Genomic DNA, 12,493 nt, shown 5'->3' on the forward strand with positions numbered 1-12,493 from the left:
GACCGTGACGGAGACGTGGCTTTCACTGTACGAAAGGGCTATTCACTTGGGTCGGGCTGGGTGAGTTTGGGTTTGACATTATTTATTATTCTGTCCATATCAGGTTACAACTCGGACAGGGCTGAGTCGGCTCTACAGAACTCCGCAACGTTCGACACAGGTTTTCTAGACGCTTATGCACGGAATTGAAATTCCGTGCTACTGTATTTCACCGTGTTTGGGTGAGACTGGGTAGATTCAAAGATATGTCTGGTGAAGATTTGATCTCTCCCCCTCATCAGGATGTATGCGTTCTCGGCCATTGACAACCAGCACCTGCAGCTCCTGTGGGACTGGAACCAGCACAACCTGACCATCAGGGCCGGGCGCCTCTTCTTCCGCCAGAACCCCAAGCTGTGCATGTCGGAGATCCACAAGATGTGGGAGAAGACAGGCATCGCCGAGAAGCCGCAGGAGGGCGATTTCCGCAACAATGGCGACAGAGCGAGCTGTGAGTGAGCTCTATCTATAGTGGTTCCCAAAACGTTTCAGTCCCGTGACCCAAAACAGAAATTAGATATTCCCCCCGGGGATCCGAACTAGTGAAAATAGATGATCTACAATTGTTTTATTTTCACCACTTCTTAAATATTTGTTCTAATTTATAAAATGTTGTAGATTTGTCTTTCATTTCTTCATGACATTACTGAAAAGAAAATCTTTGGATTTTATTATTAATTAAACGTTTTTTTTTTAAAATGCTTTGAAATAATAATAATTAAAACAGACGTGTACATGTTTATCTTAGCAGTGTTCTCGCTCTGTTCACGGCAGGTGAAAGCCACATACTCAAGTTCAAGTCCAACAGCACCACGAGCAACCTGATCAAGCTGACCTGGGAGCGCTACCGACCGCCGGACTACAGGGATCTGATCAGCTTCGTGGTTTACTATAAGGAGTCGTGAGTACAGTGCATTGTTGTTTTCATTATTTTACCCAACAGCGAAGATATATATTTAAGGAGATCAGTGTGCTTCTGTGATCACAATAACTGACTTTGTGGCGTTAGGTTATGATAATCGTGGCACAATAATTTGACTCCCATCTTGTCCATACCACCGCAGCCCCTTCCAGAACATCACAGAGTTCGACGGCCAGGACGGCTGTGGCTCCAACAGCTGGAATATGGTGGACGTAGACCTTCCCCCGGATAAGAGCACGGACAAGAGCACGGACCCCCGCGTGCTCCTCAAGCACCTGAAGCCCTGGACGCAGTACGCCGTGTTCGTCAGGGCCATCACGCTGCGCGTGGAGGACAAGCACACTGTCGGCGCCAAGAGCGACGTGGTCTACATCCGGACCAGTCCGTCACGTAAGACTGATTGACTGACCTGACTGTGTGCAATATAGTGCCACTCAAGACTGATTAAGACTGATTGACTGACCTGACCGCGTGCAATATAGTGCCACTCAAGATTCAAGGTTGTACTTTATTGTTACATCTTGTGTACAGTGTACATACAGTAAGAGTAAAATGTATTTTTGTTTGGCTTCCTTCAGACAATGCAGCAGCATAAATAACATAATATTAAAATTAACAACAAACACAGTAAGCACAGCAAACAAAGGTATAAAATAAAGTGTGCTGCAAGAAAGAGAAAACAAAGAGTAAAACAAGAATGACACGAGTATCATTAACTGCCAGGTGTACGTGTATGTTTCTCTGTCACAACCTCGCGGCTGTAGTTTTCGTTCGTTGACGACGTTCTTTTGTTGGTTCAATCACTGTGTTGTGTTATGGCCCCCCTGTAGCTCCAGACAGTTAGCTCATAAGTTAGTGGCTGTCAGGGCTTAGGAGGCAGCCAATCATGACTAGGTCGCTACTACACGAGTGGTTCAGACCATTGGCTTAGGTGACGTTTCAGAGTATGGGGTCAGACTCCCATTAGCTTAGGGGGAGCCAATCATGACTAGGTCGCTATTAAAAATCACACCTGTGTGAAGTGAGGGGCGCCAATATATTAAAGTCTAACTCATGTTGATTAGGTGATGTAATGGTGCTGTAAAACAAACGGTTCCAACGCAAACATTAAATGCCATTAACAATAAAGAGACAATATGACGTAAAGTAAACGATACATTATGGCGTACATTTTTAAAAGTTTACTAAACAAACTTTGAACTAAATACAAACATTAAACCTGTATAAAACAAACGGTGACAACACAAACATTAAACGCCATTAACAATAAAGAGACAATATGACGTAAACGATACATTATGGGCGGCGTAAGTTTCCCTTCATTGTCAATGCGTTTACTAAACAAACAAACTAAAGACAAACATCAAGCCATAGGAGGGGCTCACTGGCGGAACAACTTGGTACCAGGCCAGGAGGGGGGGGGGGGGGGGTGACCGCACGATCGGGCCCCACTGAACCTGACTCCCAAAGCATGCCCCCCCCCCCTACATGCCATAATATTACACAACGTCATGCGACACCGTCATATTATATCGACAGTGTCGCATGACGTTGTGTAACATCACTTTTAAACAAACATCCCAGCAACTGCAGATTAGTTGCTCTCTCAACTTGATTAAGGTGTCAGACAAGCTACAAATCGTAGTTATTTGTATGCTTGCTGCATTTGTGCACCAGACCGTGGTGCTGCAGCACGGTGGAGCCACTTCTGAACTAAAATGAATATGGCACGGCGGCCAGGTCAGGCCAACAGTTCCAACCAAGTACATCCTTGCAGGCAGTGACAGTACTGTAGGCCTGCTGTAGGCCTGCTGTAGGCCTGCTGTATAGCCTGCCTGCTGTGCCAGGCAGTGACAGTACTGTATGCCTGCTGTAGCCTGCCTGCTGTGCCAGGCAGTGACAGTACTGTAGGCCTGCTGTAGCCTGCCTGCTGCCTATACCTGTTGCTGCTGCTGATGATGATTTTACCAGCTTCAGCGTGATACTTTTACAATTAATGAATTACTCACCTAATGCTGGCTACCGCCGCAGTAGCTCGATAGGATCCACTTCCACCATGTTTAATGTATATTCCAAAGTGTGTACACATTGTTTAAGTCAAAGATGCGCAGCATCATGGCTTTCATATGGTAATATAAACTAATATAAACTCCACCACCACCACCATCACTTCTAATCAATGTTTACAGTCTGTCAGTCCTTCCCTACTGGCATCATGATCTGGAAAAACAACTGTCTGTCATGGAAGTAGGCTACAACCGAAACAGACTTCCTCTTCCTCTTCAAAATAAGAGCTATACTGGTAATGATTAGTCAACACTAGTTTTATTTCTTAAGTGAACTTACAGGATCTGTAGATATATTTGTAGCGCCCTGAGAGATAATGCTTTGAATGGGTATGGCCCTTTCTGAAACCAGTCCCTTGACTTGAAGTGCTCTCGGGAGGTTCCCTCGTCAGGAAGTGCCCCTCTAGCTGAATCAAGTTCCCTTGATTAGGGTGCTGGGTATAAAAAACTGTTTGGAAATACACTCGCCCTCCTTGTGCAGAAACAGGAAACAGACACCATTCGTTGCCATGGTTACCATCATGCAATTGTGTTACCTGTTATTTAGTTTGTACAGTTATATTGCATTGCATCGTGTATGTTTGTGTGACATGTGGATTTCATTAATATGGAAAAAGGAAATACAGCATGACTGTCAAAAATGACATGTCATCATTGTGTTAAAAGTTGTTTTGTTTGTGTGGTTTCATCAGTTGGAGCGTTGTCTATTCTGCATCAGATGAAGATTGTTTAGGAGGAGTTTATTTATCATTTATTTGTGGCGGTAGTTACATTTGTAGGTCACGGTTTCCATGAGGACAGAGAGCAGGGCTGCACAAGGCAATCGAGTCTAGATCGGCACAGACTCGCTCTTGAGGGCTTTTTAAGCCACTTCCACTCAAGGCTGCTTGGTTTCGGAAGACACTTAATATGGCACAGCCTCGCATGAACACGCATATATGGTGCTAGGACACGGATTAAGGTGCAAGGAGGGGTGGTCCAACGAAGAGATAAAGTCCAAGTCAACTAGTCCCTGGACCCTGGTATAATCCACAGTAGGTTCAGGAATAGCAAAAACAGGTCTAGGGCCCGCAGAGGCCTTATAGTTTTGGTGTAGGTTTATAGTTCACTGTAATGGCGCAGCACTGCCGCTGAGACATGTCACGGTACCTCTTTTTCAATCGCTAACGTTACCCTAACATGTGCCTTTCCTGCAGAGCCATCGATGCCAAAGGACACCCGTGTGTACGCCAACTCCTCCACCAAGCTGGTGGTGAAATGGGCGCCTCCGCTCTCTCCCAATGGCAACCTGACCTTCTACCTGGTCCGCTGGCAGCAGCAGCCGGAGGACAGGGAGCTCTACTTACACAACTACTGTTCCAAAGGTCTCCGTTGAATCATAACCTCTTCTCCATAATGTCTTTGTTTCACAAACTCTCTCTCTCTCTCGATCTGTCTCTCTCTCTCTCACACACACACACACACACACACACACACACACACACACACACACACACACACACAGCACACACACACACACACACACACATTGGCTTAATGATAACATTTACAGGAAGCTCCTCCTTTACAGTGGAGCTTCTCATCTCAGTTGTGAGATTCTGAATTTCTGACAGGTAATTGAAGGGGATTTCCACTCATTTCGAACACCGCTCTGTTGTTCAGAACAGGACAATCCATCTTTTTGGGGTCATGTGGTCAAGAGATGTTTGGACGATGTACTGTTACTCTCCGGCACGCCCTCTAGGCGGCCCCGGCATAGACAATGAATGGTGAATCTCAACTCCAGCTGAATACAATTAAGGCTCGTTTGAGCTTTTTCCAGTCAATTTAATTATATTATACTATGTGCTATGTCTTGGGAAAGAGAATATATTATAACCAAATGCCATTAAAACTACCAAGATTTACTTGCATAGCGAGTTTTCCTTCCTTTGCTCGGAACTGCAGGAGGTGGAAAGCCTTTGCTTTGCCGTCATACAGTACGGTAGATCTTATACTGACTGAGTGGATCCCCTTATATACTGACTGAGGGGATCCACTGGACCCATAAGTCCATAAGTCATTAGGTCGGTGACCTATTGACCTCTACCTTCGTCCTGTGAGGAGGTCATGTATGTGAAGTCACGGCCCTGGGGGACACATGGGGATGGGTGTTACGAAACCCCTATGTTAATAGTCTTATGATGACATGTCTAGAGGCTAGCTAGGGTTTCACAACAATGTAAGAAAAAGAGATATCAAGCATTGGAGGTGCAAATAAACGGAGTCAACACAGGTTTTGAGTGAAAAAGGTGAAGTGCTTTTTACTCTTCATTGGAGGTATATTTACATTAGGTCAAAATATATGCACGAAGCATACATTAAAGCAAAAACAATTAAGCCACATGCCAGGGGACGCGGGTGTTGCCAAAATAACAAAAGAAGGAGCTAGGGAAACAAAAGACAGACTAACTAACTATCTAGTAATTAGTCAAACAAAAGCCTGCCTAAAATGATGCAGCAGGGACAGGGCTACAAACAAACAACTGAACTGAGGTGTACTGGTTGAGAGAGTGAGCCCAGGTGGGACTAGGCAGCAGGTGGTGGTGATTGGATGAGGGTGGAGTCAGGTAACTGGCTGATTGACAGATGAGGTGACTGGGGACTTCAAACCTGCAGAGAATGAGAGAGTGGAGGGAAGGAGAGACAGGGGAGGAATACAGAGCACTTACACCAACTACACTACGTGGCACGTAACAATGGGTGTAATACCAGGTATTCACACCTGTTGAATGATTATGACGTTGTGCTGACTCCCCTGTTCTGTTTTTTTCTTTTTTACAAACAGAACTGAAGATGCCTATCCGTATCTCAGCCACGGGCCTCTCAGAGATGGAGGAGAACACCAAGCCCACCAAGTCGGACCTGGCCGGGGGCGAGAAGGGTCCGTGCTGTGTCTGTCCCAAGACCCCCGAGGAGAAGGACCGGGAGAAGGACGAACGAGTCTTCCTAAAAGTCTTCGAGAACTTCCTTCACAATGCCATCTTCCTGCCCAGGTACGTCCCGCGAGCCGCCAATGCTTTGCCACGATCCCACAAGTGACCTCCTTCACCAACGTTTAACAGCTCCCAGTTTCCTAAACCTCCTCTCGGCCTGCCGAGGATATCATCAATGGGGTTAAGCTCCTTGGCTTAGCTATAAAGGTTACAAATTAGGAGCAGAGGTTGGTGGAAAAAGTAAATGTACAATATTTGCCACTGCAGTGCAGAAGTAAGGCAGGCAGGTATGCTGATGAGGACACCTGCTTAGCGGGGGTTGCCCAGCGTTCTCGCCACAACCTCAATTGCCATGGCAACGTCGGCACAGAGATATGTCGTGACCTGGAGCGAGCAGGCAGCAATTTAGACAGCGCAAACAAACCCAAGAGAGAGAGAGATGTGATTAAGCGGTCTGAAAGGGCCCTGTGTTGTGTCTTACCTTTTCTTGTGTGGTTGTGGATGTTTTACCGTTTCAAAGTCTCACGGCCCCCTTTCTTTCTTCTCCCATGCACACACTCACTTATTTTCTTATATACACAATCTCTTACGCACGCACGGTCGCACGCATGCATGCATGTAAGTGTGTGCGCGCGGTTGAGAGTGTGTTTGTGTATTGGTGCTGTGTCGCTCACTGCCTCACCAAACCATTAATTTGAGAACAATTTGGAGTGTTGACGTACTTGTTAGTTTCAGCTGTGAGGCCTCAGCAGGTACCTGATGAATCCATATCTTAATGCGCCACACCAGTGTCTCTAGTGGATTCAGCTGGTACTGTGCAGCATAATCAAGTTTATCATGTTAAAAATGTTTTGCCCTACAATGTTTTTGTAGGGCAAAAGTGTGGCTATTGCGTCCATCTCCTTGTCTTCTTCAAGTTCTTGTTGAGTTGGGTCAACAAGAACAGACATATAATAATAAAAACACATTCTATTCCATCCTCCTAAGGCAGCCTGTGTTGGCTTATTATAGCAGTGGTTCTCATTTTAGCACATGAACCAAAAGAGAAATTAGCTTGTGTTGCGAAAAAGTTTTTTTCTATGCAGTACGTGCTTACTCAAAGCGCTTTTGCATTCATTCATAAATTGGGCGGTGAGGCGGCGAACAGTCGACGCCAGCGTCCTCACTTCCCACATTCACACACCAATGGTGGCAACCACTGGAGGCAAGGTGGGGTTCAGTGTCGCCGCCCATGGATCATTGGACGACCTGCTCTACCTCCTGAGCCACAGGGGGTAACCATAGTCTTCACCACGGGGTTCAGGCTGTGTGTGTGTGTGTGTGTGTGTGTGTGTGTGTGTGTGTGTGTGTGTGTGTGTGTGTGTGTGTGTGTGTGTGCGTGTGCGTGTGCGTGTGTGTGTGTGCAAGCTCTCCACTGTAACAGAGCCGGCATTATTAACACACACTGCTCCGCCGAAAGGCCTTTGTGGAATCGGGGAGGGTTTTTTCAAAAGTTCAGGGTTTAGAGAGCCGGGGTGAGGGAAGAAAACAGAAACAGAAAAAGAAGAGGAAATGTTTTCCATTTCTGTACCCCCTCCACTCTGCTCTCCTCCTCTCCTCACACGCTCCCTTTGTCTATGGGCTTTGGTTTTTTTGGAGTGCGCCAGCTGCCAGGAAATGTACAGCGAAGCCATCTGGAATTTAAATGAATGAGGGAAGAAGGGAAGATCCCCATCGAGGCGGCCAGGGAGCCCCGACAGACGTGTGGAAAGAAAGGAAGGCAGACTGATTGACTGGAGGAGAGAATATAGTCACAAACACACACACACACACACACACACACACACACACACACACACACACACACACACACACACACACACAGTGAGGAAGGTTATCCGTATGCCCAGGGGACCTTCTGGCATATTCAGTCAGTCTGCAACAGCTGACTGACTGGTCAATTACAGCCCTTATTACCTGCTGCTGTAATGCGCGATAATACAGACACAGGACGGAACGATAGATTGAATTAGGACATCGTTTTATTAATACTCACAGAAAGCTTGGCACATTTTAGCTCACCGTCCATGCCGTGCATGCAGTGATCCAATCCCTTCCAGATGTTTTTTCAGTACTATTTTTCTATAGACATTTACAATTTAGGCATTTAGCAGACACCCAGAGCGACTTACAGTAAGCATATGCTATTAGTATACTGTACTGTACATTGTTAAGTTTGAGGTTTAGTAAAATGGTGTTCTGTTCTGGCCAAAGACATTGACCAGATTCAGATTCAAGTGTCATTTTGCTCTTATGTCGCACTTAAGACCTTAGAGTATATATGAATAGAGACGGCACCCGGAGTCTCCCAATGTCTGGCTCGGGCCACCTTCTGTATGCTCAGCCGGGTCTAGCCATTGTCCTCTTTAACACCACTTTTTCCATAGACCTGCCCAGGATTTACTATTCAGTGCCAGGCGGACTCATGCTTGCCTCCATGTGCTCAATGTGGGTCATTATTACAGCCAGCCTTCATAACATAACAGTTTGGCGCATTGTTTAACAGTAACTGATAGTTTTGGACTCGTATTCTACTGCGCCAGACAAAACTGCTGGAATGGAATGTTGACAGGGGTGTGCGATTGCTACTGGTCTTTCCCACAGATTTGTGCACGTCTCACTTTTTCAGAAGTGCATTCAATCCTCTCTCGGGTGTCTGCGTGCTCATGTCGAAAGAGACTCTCGAGATCGGCTCTTGCTCAGCGACGTCCTTGTTAGAATTTGAGCACTTTGTCAAAATCAACATAGTTTGAATCCTTTGCTGCATTCCTCTTTCGTTACAGCTCATTCTCATCTGTCGGACAGTTCAAAACATCTACTGAACGGATCATTGTGGTGTTCCATAAACGTGTGTATCACCTCTTAGGCTGTTACAGTGCCACTCCTTTGGATCAATAAGGCCTTTCATTTTCCCACTCAGTCGGAGCCAGCGCAACCCCCCCCCCCCCCCCTCTCTCTCTCCCTCTCCTGCTCTCTCTCTGTCTCCCCCCTCCACCTCAGTCGACCGCCCTAGCTGTCAGTTCGATTGTTGACTTCTTTCAAAGACACACACTGAGAGCCAATCGTTATTACGCTGCCAGAGTTAATCGTTGTGTCTGCTAAACGTAAGTCTAAAGGCGTGCCTTCACCAGCGTCCCATAACAGCCCTTCTTGGCGAGGTCGTGCGGGGGCGTCTGTGGCCTTGTAGTGTCTTTATGAGCTGCTGCCGCCCGCCTGTCCTACCAGCGTCCAGCCACAGCCAGCTCCATATCTCTGCCATCATCTGTCCGGCGTCGACCTTACTGTCGACCTCACTGTCCTCACCCTCTCCCATTAAGCTGTGAAAAACAGCCGTGGTCATCATGACTCAGGTTTATGTGTTTGCTGGCCTCCCAGTCGTGTGGTGTCACTGCTAGTGACTTTTATACAGGTGCCCTGCAGGATGCGCCGTCTTTCTATGGCTTTATTCCCCTGGGAAGACCCTGTTATTGTGCAGTGGTCAATGGATGGTACATTTCAGTCTCTCTCTCTCTCTTACTCTCACTCTCTCATTTTTCTCGGTCCATCTCACTAGGATCTCTCTGACCTAATTTCTCTCCATAGGGAGCCGCGCAGGCGCGCACTGCAGCTGGACACACGAAACACACGCACGCACGCACGCACGTCGCACACACACACACACACACACACACACACACACACACACACACACACACACACACACACACACACACACACACACACAGGAATTCAGCATACTGTAGGCCTAACTGTACTGATACTTGAATCCTGCCAACTCCACCTGTTCCAGTGAGTTCTCTTCAGCTTTGCAGAAGTTGCGATTTCCGTCTGTAAAAACAATTGTAAACTAATCCTAACAAATATACTGTACATGCATAGTTATCTACAGTATTATTACAATTGAGAAGAGCACACTTTGTGTGCGCAAAACTTTGTGCGCAGTTCGGGTGGCCAAGTCTAACTTTACCTCTGCGTCTAACACAGCTTTGTGGCTGTTCGCAGTTTCCCACAGCGGGGTCAACATTTAGCCGTTTCCCTTTCCGTGATGTGATGGAAAATACGTTGTCAGTGTCTCACTTGGACACACGATATTCACGGAGAAACAACAACAATACAGACGCGTGATGTTAGACGTCCCGCGCAAGTTTCTAGTGTTTGTACAAGAACACAGTTTTGTCCCCTCGCTGTCTTTTACCTTCACAATGAAGTCACTATTCTTACGATTGTTCCGTGCCGCCACTTCTTCCAGACCACCGGACCGCCGCCGCAGAGACATTTTCGGCGTGGCTAACGGTACCCTGTCGTCGCGCGAGGCTCGGGGAAACACCTCCACCCCCGGTGGAGGCGAGGGGAACAGCACCGACGGGGTCCCTCCTCTCATCGACTTCCCCTTCGCGGAGGAGCGGAGCACGACGGAACACATGGAGGTCGACCACCTGCGTCCCTTCACGGTCTACCGCATCGACATCCACGCCTGCAACCAGGAGGTGCGCCGATGCAGCGCCGCAGCCTTCGTCTTCTCCAGGACTAAACCTGCAGGTGAGGAATAAAATAAACGAAGCTTGATGGTAAATGGTGCATTGATGTCGTTCATCAGAGAGAAAAGGAGCACAGAATGCTTGAGCATTCTTCTTGATAGGAAGAATATTTATAAATGTTTCATTTATTGTTCGAGCCAGACCAATATATACTATATACCAGCCAGACTGAGATAGCGGTTATTTGAGGTTAGATGACATTGGTATCTACTATCTTCTATTTAGCAGATTAACCTGGGCTAAATAGGGGTCATTTTTCTAAAGTCTTCACTCTACAGACTCACAAATGTGGTATTGGTGTGTGTGTGTGTGTGTGTGTGTGTGTGTGTGTGTGTGTGTGTGTGTGTGTGTGTGTGTGTGTGTGACGTGTGTGTGTGTGTGTGACGTGTGTGTGTGTGTGTGTGTGTGTGTGTGTGTGTGTGTGTGTGTGTGTGTGTGTGTGTGTGTGTGTGTGTGTGTGTGTGTGTGTGTGTGTGTGTGTGTGTGTGTGTGTGTGTGTGTGTGCGTGCGTGCGTGCGTGCGTGTGTGCGTGTTTGTGTCCCTCAGACAAAGCAGATGACATCCCTGGAAAGGTGATCTATGAGAGGGATGAGAAGGTGCAGGGTTGTGTTGTGCTGCACTGGCCAGAGCCCGCCAGGCCCAACGCCCTCATCCTAATGTATGAGATCAAGTTCCGTCTGCCCAATGAGGTACGCTTCTTTATTTTAGTTGATGATTCAACCAATCAGTAACCAAGACTTATTTCAGTCATTTGGATTCCATAGAAAGCCACGCATGTCTTCCATGGAAGTAACGTCATTCACCGAAAACAGATCTATAAGCTCACAACACGTCGCACTGCAACGTGTAGTGAGCTTATAGATGGACTATTTTCAATTGTTAGTTATTTTAAGATTAGGTTTAGTTATTTAAAGATTATTGAAAGTATTTGAACTTTGAACAAAAGAATACATTAAGCATCTTCCATAGACATGAGTGGTCTCAGAAATGTGATAAAAGCAAAGGTTTAAACTAAAGCCTAAAATGATTTCTTCAACTGGTTGGCTGTTATGTGGAACAGCAGCAACAAAGAATGATAATACCGTCATGAGATTTTATTTTTTCTTTATTCAATGTGATTCAACACAATCCCACACGCACAGAGATCACTATATTGTTTGAAGCTATATATATCAAAAAGAAGCGAGTGGACATTTCTCTTCTCCTTTGTCTGGTCAAACTAAAAGTCTTGCAGAATATTTAACAGACCGACGACACCTGACACCTGACACTTGACCTTGAACCCTCGGTGGTGGCCGCGCAGCATTAACCTGAGTGCGTTTTATTTTTTTGTTGTTCCCCCTACAGCCGGATAAACATGAGTGTGTGTCGCGGCAGCAGTACCGCGAGCACAGAGGAGCGCGACTGACCAACTTAGGCTCTGGGAATTATTCTGCGCGCGTGCGCGCCACCTCTCTGGCAGGGAATGGCTCCTGGACCGAGACCATATCCTTCTACGTGCCCCAACCCCCACGTACGTACGGAGAAAAGCTATGTCTTCCATTCCCTGTATCAATTTCTTCCATAAACAGGGCAAAGAAGGCAGGAAACATCACAGAAAACATACAGTAACTCACACAACAGGGAACTATGAACCAACAATAACAGAATGCAAACACAGGACTTAAATAAACACGATAACAGGGCACAGGTGGAACCAAAATACAATCAACACTAGGATAGGCTGGGGGACTAAAAGGACACAGGTGGAAACACTGACAAATTACAAAGTAGGTTAGACAAGGTAACTAACAGTAACTAGGAAGACAGGAGACACTAGGAACCATACTACAAAATAAGATACACAAAACCAGGGCAACAACAGAGTAACAGAAAACCAAAACCAAAGAGAAACAGTCAGGAACACATGCGCAT

The 12,493-nt window shown here is 46.5% G+C and overlaps 1 protein-coding gene across 1 annotated transcript in view; it reads left to right on the top strand.

The window, feature by feature from the left end:
- igf1ra (insulin-like growth factor 1a receptor) overlaps positions 1-12,493 on the top strand; it is a 122,252-nt gene that overhangs the window by 91,400 nt on the left and 18,359 nt on the right. Inside the window, exons 6-13 of the mRNA XM_080760791.1 lie at positions 282-490; positions 814-940; positions 1,104-1,351; positions 4,224-4,391; positions 5,855-6,062; positions 10,291-10,580; positions 11,126-11,268; positions 11,927-12,092. Of these exons, the coding sequence (XP_080616917.1) occupies positions 282-490; positions 814-940; positions 1,104-1,351; positions 4,224-4,391; positions 5,855-6,062; positions 10,291-10,580; positions 11,126-11,268; positions 11,927-12,092 (1,559 nt within the window). The remainder of the gene's footprint in view (positions 1-281; positions 491-813; positions 941-1,103; positions 1,352-4,223; positions 4,392-5,854; positions 6,063-10,290; positions 10,581-11,125; positions 11,269-11,926; positions 12,093-12,493) is intronic.

The sequence above is a fragment of the Protomyctophum bolini genome (assembly GCF_963924005.1).
Source record: "Protomyctophum bolini genome assembly, chromosome: 4".
NCBI lineage: Eukaryota > Metazoa > Chordata > Actinopteri > Myctophiformes > Myctophidae > Protomyctophum > Protomyctophum bolini.